The 20,274-nt window shown below is 51.5% G+C and overlaps 1 protein-coding gene across 6 annotated transcripts in view; it reads left to right on the forward strand.

Annotated features, from left to right (window-relative positions):
* MOCOS (molybdenum cofactor sulfurase) overlaps positions 1-20,274 on the forward strand; it is a 46,574-nt gene that overhangs the window by 7,453 nt on the left and 18,847 nt on the right. For 2 of the 6 annotated variants that reach the window (XM_059707117.1, XM_059707113.1), the window contains exons 3-9: positions 608-674; positions 1,540-2,187; positions 5,631-5,707; positions 7,277-7,476; positions 11,858-11,974; positions 13,436-14,068; positions 16,327-16,489. In XM_059707117.1, coding sequence (XP_059563100.1) covers positions 608-674; positions 1,540-2,187; positions 5,631-5,707; positions 7,277-7,476; positions 11,858-11,974; positions 13,436-14,068; positions 16,327-16,489 — 1,905 coding nt within the window. The remainder of the gene's footprint in view (positions 1-607; positions 675-1,539; positions 2,188-5,630; positions 5,708-7,276; positions 7,477-11,857; positions 11,975-13,435; positions 14,069-16,326; positions 16,490-20,274) is intronic. The other 4 variants (XM_059707118.1, XM_059707114.1, XM_059707116.1 and 1 more) reach the window with 4 other exon arrangements.

A 20,274-nucleotide genomic window follows, 5' to 3' on the forward strand; every position in this document is an offset into this window, starting at 1 on the left:
AAGGCCTCAGCCAGCAGCGGGGGAAGGAAGGCCCTAGCTGGCAGCTGGAAGGCCCCAATTGGCCCTGATTGCCGGCCAGGCATAGGGACCCTACCCGTGCACGAATTTTGTGCACCAGGCCTTTAGTTTTATATAAGTGGATCATGCAATATGTGATCTCTGTGTCTGATGTCTTTTTTTTTTTTAAATCTTTATTGTTGAAAGTCTTACATATATCTCCTTCTTTTCCTCCATTTGACCCCTTGTAGCCCACCCCCACTTAGCATGCTTTTGAAGTTCATGCATGACATAGTCAGTAGTTTTTTCCTCTTTATTGCCAAATAATTTTTCATTGAATGGATATGTTACATTTTATCTATCTGTTCACCAATTGATTGACATTTATGCTCCCAGAATTTAGGTTTACAAATAGAGCTGCTATGAACATTCTTGTGCATGAATCTTTGTGTGGAGATGTTTCCATTTCTACTGAGTATACAGGAGTGGAATCATATAATAGTTTTATGCTTAACTTTTTGAGAAACCACGGGAGAGGGTTTTGGATGAACAGAAAAGGAGAGACCATAAGTAGTGAGTGACTGATGGCTTTGCCTTTGTAACCCCCCAGGTAACCCTCACAGCCAGAGCATCAGCAGCAAGCTCACCCAGGACACCGTGGAGCAGGTGCGCTACAGGTGAGCGGCAGGGACGCCCTCGGAGCAGGCTCTCCTAGTGCATGGACATGCTTCCTACACCTGCCCACATCCCAGGCTCTGAATTGGTTTCAGGAAGGTCACATTCAGTTAAATGGCCACACACACAATGATAAAGATCAGGGTCCGAGGTTGGGAAGGTGAGAGGGAGCAGGTGCCAATGGGGGCCGACCAGAAGCACAGGGAGGCAGCTGAGGTGTGCACTGCTGTGTGTGTGGCTCTGGGCTGCTGCCCTAGTTCCTGGGGACCAGAGTGATAAGGAGTGACACAGGTCCTAAGTCTTGTTTTTAGAGGGAATGAAAACAGTTTCTCTGGTCTTCCTTTTCATGTTTCATTAGGCATCTTGTTTTATTCACTCCCCTTTTTACTAATATTTGCACATGAAACTGCTCTATATTTTTCCACATGTAGTAATTAGCGTTCAGTAAATAATTTCCAAGCGGTACCTAAAGTGACTTGAATTGATACAATTTCAATTTATTTCCAATTTGAAAGGGATACTGGGTTGCCAATATTAAAAAGCAACATGAAACAAGCTGGGGACTTAAAACTTAAGGTGGAGCCAGAGTAGACCAAGGGGGGAAGGTGTTTTCAACTAAGGCGAAGGGAGCTGAGGGTGCTCATCTCCTCCGTGGGGGCGGGGACCTGGGAGGCAAGGTGATTTTGCCAGTTTGAATCCGTTGGTCATCTCTTCCCACACCTGCTCTGACTTCACGGTCATGGCAGAGCCTCTCTGGGCTTGCTTCTAGCTATTCAGGCAGAGAGGTGCCATGTGTAGCGGGAGTGCAGCTCACTGCAAACACTGAGCGCCGAGTGAGCCCAGCCGCCGCGATGCTGTGTTTTCCAGGGTCCTGGCGCACTTCCACGCCTCCCCGGAGGACTACAGCGTGATTTTCACCGCCGGGAGCACGGCTGCCCTTAAACTGGTGGCGGAAGCCTTCCCGTGGGTGTCCCGGGGCCCCGGGAGCAGCGGGAGCCTGTTCTGTTACCTCACCGACAGCCACACCTCCGTGGTGGGCATGCGGATGGTCGCCACAGCCAGGAGTGTCACTTCCATCCCGGTCAGGCCGGAGGACATGTGGTCGGCGGAGAAACGGGGTGCTGCCGCCAGCGACCCCGACTGCCAGCTTCCGCATCTCTTCTGTTATCCGGCTCAGAGTAACTTTTCTGGCACCAGATACCCTCTGTCCTGGATAGGAGAGGTCACGGCGGGGCGCATGTGCCCGGTGAGCGCGCCCGCACCGGGGCGGTGGTTCGTGCTGCTGGACGCAGCCTCCTACGCCAGCACCTCCCCTTTGGACCTGTCGGTGCACCCGGCGGATTTCGTCTCCCTCTCCTTCTACAAGATCTTCGGCTTCCCCACCGGCCTGGGGGCGCTGCTGGTGCACAATCGGATGGCTCCCCTGCTGAGGAAAACCTACTTTGGAGGAGGCACGGCCGCTGCATACCTGGCGGGAGAAGACTTCTACATCCCCAGGCCGTCGGTGGCAGAAAGGTCACCTCGCGTGGGAGTGGCTGGGGCAGAGTCCAGGAGTCTGGGGTCTGGCTGTGCAGCCTGTAGGGTTGCGCAGGGGGGTCACGGGGGGAGCTGGGCCACTGGGGTCAGGGTTGGCCGTTCCTGGCAGGGACAGGGACGGAGGCTGGCGGCAGGCTCAGATGTGGGAGGCAGAGGCCACGGCTCAGTGAACTCTGCTCCCGTTTGCGGGGCCCCTTTAGTGGTGGGAGCACAAGGGCTGCGGGTGAGGGCTGCACGCAGAAGAGGCGAGAGGACCTCACCGCAGAAGGAGGGGTGCCCCAGGCCTTTGTGCAGAGTGCTGGTGAGGGGTGTCCATGAAAGCCGCGATTTGGGCGGTTTTGAACAAGCGTGCACACAGGTTGACAGCATAGCTGGCTTTCAGCAGCTAGAATCAGCTCAGCTTGGCCCTGGTTAATAGGAGGAATCAATTAAATGAGAGGCCACCAGGCTTGTGGGCACCGTGAACAGCTGCCTCTGTGAGCCCCGCTGTGCGGTACAAAGGACAGTGGAGGGCAGGCAGCTACTTGGCATCCAGCGGCACAGGCCTCTGCTGGGGTTTTCCCAGGCGGCAGGGCAGGCGACTGGCTTATGCTCAGGAATTTCCCAGATGTGAGAGGCGGAAACTGGTAGCTGGAACTCAGGGTTCCGCTGGTTCCAACAGGAGGAGGTGCCGCGGGGTTGGGGTAGGTTGGGTCACCTGCTGGTGTCTGAGAAGGCCTTGGGCCTGGATGGGAAGAGGGTCAGATCCCCCACAGACCCAGGTGCAGACTCCAGGGTCCTGCAGAGAAGGAGGTGGCTTTGGCAGTAGAGTTGTTGGTCATGTGTCTAGGCCCCAGAGCTGGTTTCGCTGGGGAGTGAGTCTGTGGGGGCGGGGCATGTGGCTTGATCTCTGCACCTCCTGTTTTTCCCATAAAGTGGGTCTCTAGCCTTGGCCGGTGTGGCTCAGTTGGTTCAGTGTCATCCCATACACCGAAAGGTTGCAGGTTCAATTCCTGATCAGGGCACATACCTAGGTTGTGGGTTTGATCCCCGGTGGGGGCATATACGGGAAGGCACTAATTGATGTTTCTCCTTTACTCTCTTCCCCTCTCTTTCAAATCAACAAGCATGTCCTCAGGCGAGGATTAAAAATAAAAAAAAGTGGCTCTCTAAAAGGATACAGTTCTTTAGCGCTAATAGGTGAAGCACCAAGATGGAGCTGGCATCAATACGTTGTGAGGCTATTTGATGTCTCTTTTATTTAGAACATCCCATGGTTGGGGGACTCTAAAACAGAAACACCAATGTAAAGCCTTTTGAATACAAGTGTGATAAGTTAATGTGTAACATAATTAAGTGAGAAAAGAAAGACAGGCACAACATATAAATTAAAGGCAGAACAACATGACAACCCAAACTTTATTGAGCCAATAGGGCATGTGAAGGCAGAGAGAAGTGGGCAGCTCGTTCCAGGCAGGTGTGGGTGGGCCGGGCTGGCCCAGACCACTGTCCTTCCATTTGGGTGGGTTGTCTTACGGCAGCTGCCACACCGAGACTCCCAGCAGGCTGAATTTTTTTCTTGTGAACTTAGGACTAGAACTCAAGAAATTTAATACACAACCTACATGTTTCTTGAGCATGTTACCTAGACCATGTTGTTCATCTTTTCTATTTGATAACTCAATTGTTGATGAAAACAAGCAACCCCCTTAACCCCCTAAGAGCCTATTAAATTATTGATTAATAAATAGTTATTTACTAGAGGCCCAGTGCATGAATTCGTGCACAGGTAGGGTCCCTTGGCCTGGCCAGCAATCCCAGATGATCGGGGCCAGCTGGCTGGGGGGAGGGACCATGGGAGGTTGGCCATTGGAGTGCACTGACTACCAGGGGGCAGCTCCTGCATTGAGCGTATTCCCCCTGGTGGTCAGTGAGCGTCATAGCGACTGGTCAACTGGTCATTTGGTCATTTGGTTGTAATGGTTGCTTAGGCTTTTATATATATATATATATATATATATATATATATATATTATTGGTCAATTAATAACAAGTTATTATTGGCAAATGTTAAATTTATTAAAGATTAATTATGTACCAATTCATTAGTGGTTAATCAACTAGTAGTTTATTATTGATCCACTAATTCTGTATGTCCATTAATTACCATTCATTTTATAAGGAAACTAATATTGCAGCAACAATATTTTGAGCAAACCTTATCCGTACAGGGTTAAAATACAGAACACAATAGTCTCACTGAAAGCTTCAACTTGCACCAGGCTGCCGTTTGCCACCACCCGTCATCCCGATGCTTGCGCACCTCCCAGTGTCTCCCAGCTGTCCCATCGCTTCTGCAGCAGCCAGAGGTGTCTTGTCAAAGTCTAGGCCCCATCCTGTCACTCCTCTCTGCTCAGGGTCCTCAAGCCGCTTCTAGCTCATCCAGGGTGGAAGTCCTCTGACTGTATCTCCTACCACCCCCGCCTTGCCCGCTCCCACCCCGGGCCTCCTTGCTGCTGGGGGGGGGGGGGGTGGTGGTGGTGCCAGGCTCCCTGTGCTCAGGGCGTGTGCTGCCCCTTCTCCCCGGGATGCTGTTCTCTCTGAGACTGTGGCCTCCCCCACTCCTTTACTTCCACGCCTCTTTGCTCCAATGGTCGCCCTCAGAGAGGGGCTCCCTAACCGCCTCTAGAGTGGCCGCCAGCCCTCTGCTTTATGCATCTTCACTGCACTTGTCACCACCGGCTTGTTGCTGAGCTGGCTTCTCTCTGCCTGCCTGTTGCTTGTTGTGCCTTGTTTCCGGGCCCTCAGGCGAATGGAAGCGCGTGAGGGCAGGGGTTTTACCTGCCACGTTCACTGCGGCATCCTGAGCACCTAGAACAGTGCCCAGCGCCCAGCACGAGAAAGATCTGGTGACTAAGCATGAAATGCCAGCACAGGAACCCTGGTAACCAGGAAGAGGTGGGCCTGCTGTGTGGAGAGCCTCATCGTTTTTGGAAAAGCCTGTGGCTCTGTAGACTTTGGAATCTCAGGCTCTTGCGAAGATGCCCCGGGGCACCGTTGGCACCCTGACGTGGTGCCCTGCCAGTGGGGCCCTCTTGGGGTCAAGTTCAGCGTTTCAAGAGCCCACAGCCCTGGAGGTTCTGTCAAATCCAGTCTTCCTGGGGCAGCCCTCATCTCTCTGCTTGTTCATGTCTCAGATGGCGACTGTTGAGGGCCTTTTGTCACTGCTGCCAGCCCGCCCTGAGGAAGCTGCGGGTGGGTCAGGGACAGAGGCAGCTGCCGGGTCGGGTGTGCAAAGCCCTCTGTCCCGAGGAGGAGTGTGATGCTTACGAGGCAGCAGGGAGAAGGTGTTCACAGATATGGCCGAGCCTGAGTCATTACATGCCACAACATGCATGTGGAGACGCGACCCCGCTTGACTCCTTCCCTCACCCTGGTTACAGGTTTGAGGATGGCACCATCCCGTTCCTTGACGTGATAGCGCTCAAACACGGATTTGATGCCCTAGAGCGCCTCACAGGTAGGGGGACATTGTTATCCCGTGGAATTTGCTCCCGTAGCCACGTCCTCCGGGGAGCCCAGCCCGGGGTGACTCAGATGAAGCAGTGGGTGTGTGACCTGCATGCAGCCGCTGTACAGAGACCGCCTTTAGAGCCAGCGCTAAAGAACTTCTAAGTGACTCCTGAGGCAAAAGCAAGGGACTGAGGCTTTTTTGTCAGTTACAGAGCATTGTTACGGGTAAGAGACAGCCCGAGGCAGGAAGGGAATCGCCTCACAGGAGCAGGGGAGACATCCGGCTCTTGCACTGGGACCGGTTACAGGTCCGGGTTACAGGTCCTGAGACCTTCCTCCGCTCTGACCTTCCTGGGTGCCCCCTGGGCCCCACCCGGGATACATGGCCGGCCTGCTTATCCACAGAGGCGCTTGTGCTCAGAGAGGCCAAGTGCCTTCTCCAGGGCCAGGGAGCCGGCAAGTGGGAGGCGTGGATTTAAACCCAGGACAACTAAGGCCTGACCCCGAGCCTCCAACACTGTGCCTGCTGCTGGCCTTTGCACGTTTCCCTTCTGACGGGCGCTTAGGGGTGTGGGCAGATTGGGGCGCTCACTGTAGGCTGACACAGACAGATGCCACTTCCCATCACCTGGGGCTTGGCACAAAGGTACAGGCCTGGAGGAACCTCCGTCTGGTGAGCCGGGCATCCGCCGTCCTGCCGTGCTCCTTCTAGAGCAGCGGTTCTCAACCTCTGGGTCGCGACCCCTTTGGGGGTCGAACGACCCTTTCACAGGGGTCGCCTAAGACCATCGGAAAACACATATATAATTACATATTGTTTTGTGATTAATCACTATGCTTTAATTATGTTCAATTTGTAACAATGAAATTGGGGGTCACCACAACCTGAGGAACTGTATTAAAGGGTTGCGGCATTAGGAAGGTTGAGAACCGCTGTTCTAGAGGCTGAGCTTCTAGAACTGGCAGCACCACTTGTACCACCATGTGGAGAGGGCTCTGGGGTGAACCAGGGGCGTGGCTTTATGGTTAGGCAGCCCTTTCTCCGTCTCTTATTTCATAATCATGGGACCCCGCAGGTCCGTAGCCTTAGCCCAACACGGGAGGCGGACGGGCCTCATGGGAGGAGAGAGGTGCCCTGCTGGGAGGTGGGTGGGCACCATCCAGGACAGAGAGGAGGTAATTAGGACCGACACTGAAAAGGAGCACTTTCCCCAAGAAAGATATCAACATGGCACCCAAACGCAAGTGGCAGGGTCTGACAGGGCCAGGGCACCTTGAAAGTAGATCGACAATGTCAGTTTTCCAATAAAAGATTTATATATATATATATATATATATATATATATATATATATATATAAAACAGGTGTTCCCATGGGAAAATTCAGCAATGGTAAACATGTTTAGTACCAAAGACCTAAACATTTATCGTATGGGCAATACCAAATATTTACAAGTATTTAAAATCATTAATATCAGGTCTAAGTTTGCCAGTTATAATAATCTCTCTTTTAAGAAACAAGAATGAATGTTATATAAGCTACTAATTCTCTCTGGCGTTTTCTCCTGTGTTCGAGGTGGCATGGAGAATGTGCAGCAGCACACCTTCACCCTGGCTCGGTACACCTACGCCGCCCTGTGCTCCCTCCGGTACCCCAATGGGGCCCCGGTGGTGCGCATCTACAGCGACTCTGAGTTCCGCAGCCCCGAGGTGCAGGGCCCAGTCATCAATTTCAACGTGCTCGACGCCAGCGGGAACGTCGTTGGTTACTCCCAGGTGGGTTTTCTTTCCGTCGCACCCACCTGTTCACAGCAGGATCGCTCTTGTCTGGGACACGGCAGCCCCCCCAATCCCGAAACGTGCAGTCAAGGCCTCGGACCTTTGCAGGAGCTGTGACGAAGCCCAAACTCGGCTGCGGAGGCCAGGCCCCTGCCTAGGAGGCGCTTTGCAAGCATGTCTGCTTAGTCCTTCAGCCCTCTTTATCCAGCCAGTAGTCAACTGCAAGTGGGAAGAGAGAGGCGCGTCTCTGACAGCAGTGCAAAGGGACAGAGCTGCTAGCAAAGAGGACGCCCCAAAGTCACGTGGACAGGAAAGCAGTGGAGACCAAGCACCATGTCCGAGGTCACTGATGTACAGACAGCTTGGTAGCCCCAGTGGCACTCGGGAGCCTATCACAGTGTCCTGCAAAGTCATAGGCGCGCTCTCACCATTGGTTTGTATGTTGCTTGCAACTCAGAACTCTCTCTCTCTCTCTCTCTCTCTCTCTCTCTCTCTCTCTCTCTCTCTCTTTCTCTCTCTCTCTCTTTTTTTATGACAAGTGGAAACAACGTCCTTAGTACCACAGAAGCCCTTGCTTGTGCCACGGCTCACGCATAGCATGAGTTCAAAGGCTTTGGTAGGTTGGTTGTAAAGGCGCTTCTGCAGGTATATCCTTTGTATCTATTTTCTCAAGAAAACAGTGCTAGTAGTGCTCTGTAGGTCAGGAACTGCTTGCATTCTTGCCATAGTGGAGTAAGCTGGTCACTGGCCAGTCTTTTAAAAAGTCCGAAGTCACACCAAGCACTCAGACATGGCGGTTGGCGGTCGCCGGATGGGGTGTTACAGACTGGGCGTGGGGAGCCCTGGTCCTTCCCGGAGCCCGGGTTCCTGCAGCTGCTCTGCGAGGAGCAGATGTGACCATCAGATACCTTTGGAAGACGGTTGCCTTCTTCCCTGGAAAGCTGCTATCCCCACACACCTTTGTCAAACCCAGAATTTCTCAAACAAAATCCATTTCTCAAGGAATAATTTTTTCCTTTTCTGAATAGCCACAAACTTTCTGAGGAATAAACTTGAGAAATATTCTTCTGGGTTTTCACTGGTGTTGGGGACACAACCATCTCTTGGGTAGGTTGACTGCAGACCCCCTAGAGCCCCTTAGCCATACACCTGAAGAAGCAGCCCCAAAACTACTCAGAAGCATGTAATTTGAATTGTGTGTGTGTGTGTGTGTGTGTGTGTGTGTGTGTGTGTGTGAAAAATGCATGGAGACAAAAGGTTTGCCTTCTTTGATATGCTATTCTAGGTCATTGGTAAAATAAGTTTTATTCTTTAAAAAAATGTATTTGTATTGATTTCAGAGAGGAAGGGGGAGGGAGAGAAAGATAGAAACATCAATGATGAGAGAGAATAATTGATCAGCTGCCTCCTGCATGCCCCACCCTGGAGATCAAGCCTGCAACCCAGGCATGTGTTCTGAATGGGAATCAAACTGTGACCTCCTGATTCATAGGTCGACACTCAACCACTGAGCCACGCCAGTTGGGAAAATAAGTTTTCTTCTTAAACCTAAACTCAGCTTATGTTTCCTGAGGGGTCGAGGAAGATGGTGTGAAGTGTGCTGTGACAGGTAGCGCGGGGAAGAATTCCCATTTGCTCAGAGATGCTTCAAAGAAGAGGGACGGGCAGGGAGAGGGAGCTGCCTGTCCAGGCTCCTCACTGACTTCACCAGGAATGTCATTCCCACAGCCGAGTGTCTCCCTCTGTGCATTTGTGGAGGAAGCTGGTCCCACGTGTAGATTCCGGGGCTGAGGCCTGGCCAGCTGTGCTGGTGCAGGAAGCCCCGCTGTGTTCCTCCCAGGCTGAGGGAGCTTCGCAGTGTGGGGACCAGATGGTGTCCTGGTTGGGTTTGGCTGTCCCTTTCCAGGGTGTGTAAAAAAAATGTAGCCTTCTCTGAGAAGCCTTTGGGTCGTGTTTTAGACATCCAGGCCTCCCATTTTCATTCTGGATTCAGATTCTCACTGCCTCTTGTTGGCTCTGGGCGCTTGAGCAATTAATTCAAACTCTCCATGTCTATATGAAGTGGGGGTAACAAAGCACCTTGCTGATAGTGTTGTCATGAGGATTAAATGAGAGACACAGACAGCCCCTTAGTACAAGGCCTGGGATGAAGCAAATGCTCAATAAACATTGAGCACAATACTTGTGGGCGGGGAGTCTCGGGTGCTACCTGGTGGTCAGGCCTGTTCCTCACCCTCCCTGGATGCAGGGCTCATCCAGCCACAGCAACCTGCACCTCGCTGAGCACAGAACAGGCCTGTGTGGGACTCAGCAGGGTTGAGAAGGAGAGAAAACTCAGCCATGATGGGAAATTTGGATGAAGGGAAGTATGGCCCAAACAGCATCTTTTACAACATCCTCTTCTAGGTGGGGTTCCTGTCTCTTCCCCTTGAATCTCGGTGGGTTTACGACTTGCTCTAGCCAATAGAATGTCCCAGGTGATATTGCATGCCTTTGGAGGCTAGGTCAGAACAAATGATGCCCGTTGGCCTTGTTCCCTGGGCCACTCACTTTTGGAGCCCCGAGTGACCATGTAAGCAGTTCTTCCCTGAGGCTGTCCTGCTGTGAGGAAGCCCAGCCCGGGAGAGGCCACGGGTGGGCACAGTATGGTAGCAGTGCTGTTCTGAGCCCGCCTCGCTGGGGAGGCCAGATGCACACATGAGTCAGCCAGTCTCCAGGTGATTCCACCCTCCAATGCCACCTCACTCCCTGCTTCTGAGTCCCCCCAGCCGAGACTTGAGAAATTAAGAATCAGAGTCAGGTCACCCTCTCTGTGCCTTTCTCAATTCCTGACCCACCGTAGTCGGGAGCACAATAAAATGGTTGTTTTATTCCACCAAGTTCGGGTGGCTTGCTTCGCAGAAATGATAAGTAGGAGTGGGTGGGGGGAAGGGTGTCACGGGTGACATCTGATTGAGTGTGGCGGGAGTTGGGGTGGGGGAGTGAGGCGCTTTCTAGGGGGACCATTGCCACTAATCCCTTACTAGAGTGCTGTTCTCAGAATGTCCACCAGAGGGCGCTATCGCAACTTATCCCTTCCTCCGACCCTGGGAATGGGGTTGGCTAGACGCAGAGGTGCTGCCAGGTCTCATCTCAGATTCCCGAGATGTCATGATTGGATTTCCACATCACTGAGCTGTTCCTCAGGGCTAAAGGAGTGGAGTTGTTTTCGGAGGCCTCCTGGTTCAGCCCAGAGAATAGCTTCTTCTCATTCTGATAGTCCAGGGGAGACAGCTATGGTCTTGACAAGAGAGGTACCATTGCCAGCACTGCCCAGCCAGGGCCCAGGCTGGCCCAGGCGACCTGTGGTCTGCAGAGGGCGCCCTATCCTCGCGGCTGCTCTGGCGACCCAACATGTGACTTCCCAGGGAGGAAAGTTTCAAGGCCTTACCCCACTGGTCAAGATGTATTTGTCTCCCTGAATGCAGTTAGGTGACTCCCCTGAGTTTAACCTGAGTCACTGGGCCTCCAGGCCCTTGGAGGAACGGAGCCCTTGGCCCACAGCAGAAGAGCTGGGACAAATGCCCCCCATGCTAACCCTGCCTGTGTGTCTTGAGTGAATGTGAATCACCTACCTCCCAGCGCTGCCAGGGGGACAGAAAAGCACCTTGGAACTTCTGGATTGAACAGCAGTTCTGGGATTCAGCCCAAAGTTAGGACATTATGAAAAGCAAATTGATAACACACAGGCTCAACACAGTGATGTCTTCAGTCCAGGCTGTGAGCTGCTCTGAGTGGTAGCTCAGCTGGTTCTGCTCTGGAATCAACCCTGTGGCAGAGGGTGCCAAGGGGCTGCCCATGTCGTGCTCAGGTTCTGTACTTATTCATCTCCCTTGCAATGTGTGGGCCCTAACTTGGAATTTTGGCCTACACTCGATACTTTCTCTCTGTATTTTTTTTAAAGTATTTTTTTTTTTTGATAGGAAGAAAGAGAGAGAGAGAGAGAGAGAGAGAGAGAGAGAGAGAGAGAGATTTGTTGTTCCACTTATTTACGCATTCATTGGTTGATTCTTGTATGTGTCCTGACCGGGGACTGAACCCCCAACCTTGGTGTATCAGGATGACGCTCTAATCATCAAGCTACCTGGCCAGGGCGATACTTTCTCTTTTCTCAGGCACACATCTCTATCCCACTGGATAAACCTTAATGATCAGTAACATCTTATACAATGTGTTTAGTAAACTTGTGAAGATCATGGCCCTTTAGAGGAAACTTGCAGGCTCCTGTTTTCATTTTACTGTTAGGAAAGAGAGGTCCGGATAGGGACCCAAAACTCTCCCAGGCCTCCAAGTAACGCCGGTCATTCCTCACTGGCTCCGTGTCGCGTTCAACCCGCAGGTGGAGAAGATGGCCAGTCTTTTCAACATCCAGGTGCGCACGGGCTGCTTCTGCAACACGGGGGCCTGCCAGCGGCACCTGGGGATCAGCGACGAGATGGTCAAGAGGCACCTTCAGGTGGGTGTCAGGCCCTGCGGCCCAGAGGCCCAGAGGCTTGCCGGCAACAGGGTGGTGCCCCCGAGAATCCCGGAGGCTGGCCTCGTGTCGGGTGGGCACTGGCTCACTTTCTAAGCCCACCCTGTGGATGTGCAAAGGAAGCAGATCAACAAACATGGAAAATGCTTCGGGATGGTGTCTCCATGAGTCATTTGTTACCTTGAAGGCAACATGTAAAGGCTGAAGAGGGGTTTTGACAGGGGGCCCTTAATTAGCCCAGCCCGATCAGGGTGAACATCTCCAAGCTGGAGTCCTCTCGTCCTGGGCTGGGTGAGGGGGGGACCCTCCCAGGGGCGTTCTGCGTCCATCAGAACCCCTCCCTCCTCCCGCCCCCTGCACTGAGGATTTCACTTCAAGGGAAAGCTGTTTGGAACCCTCTCATAACAGTTTGAGTGGCAGAGAGCCCTTATTTATTTAGGAATAGTTTCAACTTGAGTTTTGTTTGGTTGCCAGTAAATATCGCATATATTAGATCCCGGCCAACCACGACCGGGTTTTATTTGAGAAGAGGGAGAGGGAAGCTCAGAACACAAACAGGGAAGTCCAGGTGTGATGCTTGATCCTGTGGAATGAGTGCCGGGCCCCACCTCCCTGGAGGACTGACCCGGATTAGGTGCTGGGAGGGGGCGTCCTGGGCAGTGACCAGCACCGGGGGCGCAGAGCTCTGAGAGGCATGGGGACCTCTCGCCTTCCTTCCCCCGCCGCCCAGCAGGGACCCTCGAGCTTCCTTCGGCTTTGGCTCTCGTAGTGGCCTCAGGAGGGTGGTTCATAGGGCAGCAGCTCAAAGGGCAGCTGCCAGGGATGCAGGCCTCCCTGGTTCTGAGAGGCTGAGGGTGTGGCCAGCGGGTGTCCTCCCACCTCAGCCCTGGGTGGACCCTGAAGGTGAGCCCCGGGCGCTGCGGGAGCTTTGGTCATCTTTCCATACCCCTCTCTGCCAGTCGGCTCTGTGTGCAGCTCGCAGCTCAGGTAGATGCTTTCCTCAAAGTGTTTCCTTTAAGCCAGCGGTTCTCAACCTGTGGGTCACGACCCCTTTGGTGGTCGAACGACCCTTTCACAGGGGTCGCCTAAGACCATCCTGCATATCAGATATTTACATTACGATTCATAACAGTAGCAACATGACAGCTATGAAGTAGCAACGAAAATAATTTTATGGTTGGGTCACAACATGAGGAACTGCATTTAAAGGGCCGGAAGGTTGAGAACCACTGCTTTAAGCTTTTAATGGCCCCTGGAGATCAGTGTTGACCCCAATTTGCACTTGAGCAAAGGGCGATCTAGACAGTGAGCCCTGCTTGCGGGACGACGTTGCAGGCACGCAGCCCAGGTTAGAGGTGCGACCCCTTTCTGGGTCATTTTATTTTACAAGGCGAGCGAAATCCGTCTGTGCGGAGCAGCTGACTTCGCTCCCTTCTCTCCCAGGCTGGCCATGTCTGTGGAGATGACGTGGACCTCGTCGCTGGGCGGCCGACAGGGTCTGTGAGGATCTCATTTGGATACATGTCTACTCTTGAGGATGCCCAAGCCTTTCTCAAGTTCATCATAGCCACCCGACTGCGCCCGCAACGTAGCCAACCTGTTCCTCAGGCCGCCTCTGGGGAGGCTGGCACTGCACCAGCAGAGAGCGAGGCTCAGAGCACCGTGCCTGCCACTGTGCCCACCACCGTGCCCACCACCGTGCCTGCCACCGTGCCCACCACTGTGCCCACCGCCACTGTGCCCACCACTGTGCACACCACTGTGCCCGCCACCGGGCCCACCACTGTGCCCGTCACTCTGTCCACCACCGTGCCCACCACCGTGCCCGCCACTGTGCCCGCCACCAGGCACAGACCTAGTCCCTCTCCTCGGGAAGACACCCCCACAGCCTCCAGGGCCGGGAATGACTGGCCCCCTGCCGTGGGTGCTGTGTGTTTGCGCCCGCCTCTACCGGAGGCCACCAGGACCCTGCAGGCCCCTCCAGAGAGAGAGGCATTAGCTCCGGGTGGGGGCCTTGGGCCACATGTCATCACCAACCTTTTCCTCTACCCCATCAAATCCTGTGCTGCGTTTGAGGTAAGGGTTTAATGGCAGAATGGGAAGTGCTTGTTTTTTTGTTTATAATGTGGGTCTTTTTGGGCAAAGTGAAGAAAAAAGTACAGAATGTGAAAAAAAATGCAGAAAATCGCACTCAAGGCCAGAGTGTTGTGCCGTCTGAAGAGCCAGTCTGTCGGACTCTCTTGGTTTGGGCTGACCTTTGAACAGGGCTCTGCCTGTGGGGACCCTTGAGGGGACCCTGCGTGGTGAACGCCTGCTTACTGTTTTTATTTCTTTTTATTTTTATAATATATTTCTTTATTGGTTTCAGGGAGGAAAGGAGAGGGAGAGAGAGAGAGAAATCAATGATGAGAGAGAATCATCGATCAGCTGCCTCCTGCATGCCCCTACTGGGGATCGAGCCCACAACCCAGGCATGTGCCCTTGACCGGAATCGAACTGGGACCCTTCAGTCCGCAGGCGGGTGCTCTATCCACTGAGCCAAACCGGCCAGGGCCCGCCTGCTTACTGTTGATAATTATGGATACAACTTTCAGCGAATGCATGGGCTGCCTCCCTAATGTAGCATTTCATGTGCCTTGTTTCATTTGATTCTTAAAACAATAATGTGAGGCGCATGGTAATATCATCCCCATTTTGTAGAGATGGAGCCCGAAGGCCACTGAGGTGGAGCGCTTTACCCAGGTCTGACAGGGCAGAGCAGGGATCTGAACCCAGGTCTGTGACTCCTTATGCAACGTGTTCCCCTCAGCTCCCCCGTGGACGTGAACTATGCTCTGTCTTAAAAGCAGCTGGCCTGGGGTCACCTGAGCTGGGAGACGGGAGTGCCTGCCTTGGCCCACCCCCCCCTTCCCCTGGCTGTGGCCAAAGTGAGGCTGCCTTTGTCAGGTCCAGGTCCCAGAATCCCAGGTCTCTGGGGTGACAGGCTCTCTGGCTCTTGGTCAGACATTCGGGGGTCAGGGCTGTTTGTCACCTGCTTTTTGGGGTGTCCCACAAAAGCCTGCCCTCCAGGCTGAGCCATAAACAAGCAAGTTCACCTCCACTTCAAAACGGAGGCAGGTGGGGACTCCAGGTGCCCTTGCGCACAGGACTGTCTTCAGAGATGGGTCCTGTTCCGCGGGACAGCTACATCGCACGCAGCACGGGCAGCAATTACTATCCCATTTTACAGATGAGGACACTGAGTCTCAGTAGGGTTTCGTACATTGCTCAAGGTCTTCCATCCCTCTGCTCCTTCAAAAACGACACACTGAACACCTGCTACCTGCCAGGCTGTGGGCCAGAGCCTGGTGGACAGTGATGAGCAAAATGGAAATGGTTCCTTCCCTGGTGGGGGGGGGCGGGGAGGGCACTGTCTCAGAAGGGAAATAGACAGAGACCAAACACCACCAAGTGAATGGAATGACACTGCTGATGAAGGCCAAGACGGCGAAGGTGGGGATGCCAGAGAGAATCCTGGTGGGTAGTCCATTCAGGCGGCTAGAGCAAACCTGTCAACTGGGTGGCTAATGAACAACAGACATTATTCCTCACAGTCTGGAGGCTGGACAACCAACGTGAAGGCACAGGCAGATTTGGTGCCTGGTGAGCACCCACTTCCTGGTTCACAGACAGCTGCCTTCCTGCTGTGTCCTAACACGGGGGTGAGGGAACTCTCTGGGCCTCTTTGAAAAGGGCACTAATCCCATTCATGAGAGCTCCACCCTTGTGACCGAGTCACCTCCCAAAGGCTCCTCCTCCCAACAACTCCACATCAGGAGTTAGACTCTTAACATGAATTCTGGGGGGGGCACAGACATTTAGTTCACTGCAGTGGGGTACTTAGATTATATTTGGAGGTGGCAGGAAAGGCTTCTTGAAGAGGGGACATTTAACCTGAGACCTGGGAGTCAGGCATACAGAGAGAGGGGGAAGAGCATTCCAGGCAGAGGGAACAGCATGTGAGGAGACCCTGAGGTGAGAAAGAGCCTGGTCCATTGGAGGAACGGAGAGAAAGAGTGGGGGGTGGTGAGGAGGGATTTGGGTGCGGTACCGCGCACATGCCTCACCTACTGAAGAAACGGGCTGAGATGGAGAAGGGTGGGTGTGCAGGGTGAGCGGAAGGTGTCTGGGTCCTTTGCGTCGTCCTCTGGTTTGACTGTCTTCCTCCCCATTCTTCCTTCAGGAGTATGTGCTGCATCCCTGAAGTCCAGCTGTATGGGCGCAGCCACCGCGCAATAATGTGAAGGTCATTGCCGAGGAGCCCTGGCCTACAACGTGCTTCCCTTTTTGTGTAGGTGACGCAGTGGCCTGTGGGACACCAAGGGCTGCTGTACGACCGGAGCTGGATGGTTGTGAACCACAACGGCATTTGCCTGAGTCAGAAGCAGGAGCCGCGGCTGTGCCTGGTCCAGCCCCGCATTGACCTGCAGCAGAGGATCATGGTCGTCAGAGCCAAAGGTGGGAAAATGGGTTCCTTTTCACCATGCAGCTGTCAGAGTGGCCTACAGACTCACGTGAAAGGAAGATAAGGCTTTTCCTCCACCAAATATTGAAATGATCCAAAAATGAAATGATGCCTAGAAGAGACAACAGAAAGCTTGTTCCTCTGGTGTTGTGGGAATTTTCTGGGAAAAGGTAAAGACCTGAGGGTCCAATCAGAAACTAAAGAGGCATAACTTCTGGAATCACGTGATGTGCTTTTCACTTACATTCCTTTCATATCCTTCAGTCATCATAATACAGGGTGGGTAAAAGTAGGCTTATGATTGTTTGTATGGAAAAAGACAGGCAAGATATGATTATTACAACAGCTTTATTAACTCAAAAGAATGTCACAGTGGCACCATGCACTTAGGTACAATCTCATAAATGCTCAATTGCCGGCCTTCATTCTTTACACGTCCTTGCAGTCTTTGGAAATCAGTAAAGAAACCTGAATTTCAGTGACCTGCTTGGGTCAGCCCCACTGCCTCCTGAGGTGGTTGAAGTCAAACCTACTTTTGTCTCTACCCTCCTCCACCCTGCCCCCGTATGCAAGGCATGCTTTCATTCTCTCTGCTGGCTTTTATTATAGACTAGTAGCATACATAAAATTACAGACCAGCTCTGTCCAGTGGAACTTTCTGTGATGGTGGAATATTCATTCTCTATATTGTCCATTTGGTAGCCACCAGTCACATGTGGCTACTGAACACTTGAAATGGGGCCAGCCAGACAAGAGAACTGAATTCTAAATTTTATTTAATTTTGGTTAATTTATTTTTTATTTTTTATTTTTTTTAAATTAAATCTTTATTGTTCAGATTATTACATTTGTTCCTTTTTTTTTCCCCCCATAACTCCCCTCCTCCCAGTTCCCGCCCCACCCTCCGCCCTCACTCCCCACCCACTGTCCTCATCCATAGGTGCACGATTTTTGTCCAGTCTCTTCCCACATCTCCCACACCCCTTTCCCCCCCAAGAATAGTCAGTCCATTCCCTTTCTATGACCCTGACCCTATTATAATCAACAGTTCATTCTGTTCATCAGATTATTCATTCACTTGATTCCTAGATTCACTTGTTGATAGATGCATATTTGTTGTTCATAATTTGTATCTTTACCTTTTTCTTCCTCTTCCTCTTCTTAAAGGATACCTTTCAGCATTTCATATAATCCTGGTTTGGTGGTGATGAACTCCTTTAGCTTTTCCTTATCTGTGAAGCTCTTTATCTGACCTTCAGTTCTGAATGATAGCTTTGCTGGATAAAGTAATCTTGGTTGTAGGTTCTTGGTATTCATCACTTTGAATATTTCTTGCCACTCCCTTCTGGCCTGCAAAGTTTCTGTTGAGAAATCAGCTGACAGTCGTATGGGTATTCCCTTGTAGGTAACTGAGTTTCTTTCTCTTGCTGTTTTTAAGATTCTCTCTTTATCTTTTGCTCTTGGCATTTTAATTATGATGTGTCTTGGTGTGGTCCTCTTTGGATTCCTTTTGTTTGGGGTTCTCCGTGCTTCCTGGACCTGCAAGTCCATTTCTCTCACCAGGTGGGGGAAGTTTTCTGTCATTATTTCTTCAAATAGGTTTTCAATATCTTGCTCTCTCTCATCTTCTGGCACCCCTATAATTCTGATGTTGGTACGCTTGAAGCTGTCCCAGAGGCTCCTTACACTATCCTCGCATTTTTGGATTCTTTTTTCATTTTGCTTTTCCCATTGGGTGTTTTTTGCTTCCTCGCATTTCAAATCATTGACTTGATTCTTGCGCTCCTCTGGTCTGCTGTCGGGCGTCTGTATAATATTCGTTATTTCAGTCCATGTGTGCTTAATTTCTAGTTGGTTCCCCAATATAAGATCGAGGGTCTTATTAGTTTTCGTGTAGATCTCATTAAGTTTATCGGCAGCTTCTAAACAGTTCTTGAGAGACCTTAAAAGCGTGGTTCTGAACTCTATTTCTTCCATTGACAATTTTGTCCTGTTTCTTTGTCTCCGCATTTTGTTATGCTTCCTTGGTGCACCCCCTAGTGGTCTTTGTTCGCAGTCTTATAGATAAATCTTGATTGTTGTAGCTAATTCCAGGGAGGGTTTGACCTCCCGGCCAAGTGGCTATGAGAATCAGCTGTGTCAGCAGTGAGAGAACTTCTGTCCTCTAGGGAGGTGCTAATCTAGCCTTTGCCTGAGGCTATCCGGCAAATGCCTCTGTGCAGGGCTTGGGCGGGGCGGGTCGCACAGGATCAACAGGGTGGGCCGGAGAGAGTAGTTATGGCGGCTCTCAGTCCTGTCCCAAGGGGCTCTGCTTCTCTGAGTCCCAGCACCCGCTGCAAAGCTCGGAGAGAAAGCTGCACTCGCTCTGACCGAAGCCAGACAGTCCCGCTTCTCCCGTTCGAGTCTGGGTCCCTAAAGGCTCGCCCGGATCTGGTGCTCAGAGTCTGCGACTCCCTCCCGATCGAAAACAACAACCGCGCCCTCCGCCACCAGCCCGCTCTGTGCACTCCGCACCTCAGAATTTGACTTCAGCACTGCGCCTCCTCTGAGTGTCCGTATGCGTTTCTCTTTCCTCCTAGTTGTAGGACTTCCACTCAGCCAGCGTTCCTGTGGTTCTGGGTGATGTCCCTTCCGTTTTTTGGTTTCACTTTTGAAGTAGTTGTTCAAAGCAGCAAACTCCGGCGTTAACCTATGTCGCCATCTTGGTTCTCCTAATTTTGGTTAATTTAAATTGCTGCATGTGGCTAGTGGTTACAGTGTTGAACAGCACATGTATTTTGCAATTATATATTTGTAATTATATTTTGATTGTAATGCCATATATTCAGTTCAGGAGAATTTATGTAATATAATATTGTCTTTTATATATAAACGAGAGGCCCGGTGCACGAAATTCATGCACAGGATGGGGAGGGGTGTCCTTCAGCCCTGCCTGCACCCTCTTACAATCCCGGACCCCTCAGGGGATGTCCAACTGACAGTTTAGTCCTGATCCTGCAGAGAATGAATATTCTAACATCACAGAAAATTCCACTGGATAGAGCTGGTCTGTAACTTTATGTATGCTACTAGTCTATAATAAAAGCCAGCAGAGAGAATGAAAACATGCAGTGCATACAGGGGTGGGGTGGAGGAGGGTAGAGACAAAAGTAGGTTTGACTTCAACCACCTGTGGGATCGGGCCTAAACCGTCAGTCAGACATCCCTCTCGCAAGCCAGGACCAATGGCTCCTAATCGCTTGCCTGCCTGCCTCATTGCCCCTAACCACTTGCCTGCCTGCCTGCCTGATTGCCCCTAACCCCTCTGCCTTGGCCCCCACCGCTGTGGCTTCACCCAGAAGGTCACCCAAAAGGATGTCCAGAAGGTTATTCGGCTGTCCAGTCTAATTAGCATATTACGCGTTTATTATTATAGATAGTATTTCTCTTCATTTAAGACTTCTTTACTTACTCCAAAAATTTAATAATATTTTCCAGAAAATTTCTGCACATTTTTGGATATATAATAGTTTGAGTATTTTGAATATTATTTTTTCTATTAAATCGGTTATGAATGCCATATAGAAAAACTATTGATGTTTGTATATCAATGTTTTACCCAGATTTTTTTCTGAATTCCTGTTAGTTTTCTTAGTTGATCTGAAGATTTTGTCACATGTTCTATGTAAATTGGCATATTGTCTTCTAAAATGATAGTTTCATGCCTTCCTTTCTAATTATTATTTCTCTTTTAAAAAAATATATTTTTATTGATTTCAGAGAGGGAGGGAGGGAGAGA

This window comes from Myotis daubentonii, chromosome 8 (genome assembly GCF_963259705.1).
Source record: "Myotis daubentonii chromosome 8, mMyoDau2.1, whole genome shotgun sequence".
Taxonomy (NCBI): domain Eukaryota; kingdom Metazoa; phylum Chordata; class Mammalia; order Chiroptera; family Vespertilionidae; genus Myotis; species Myotis daubentonii.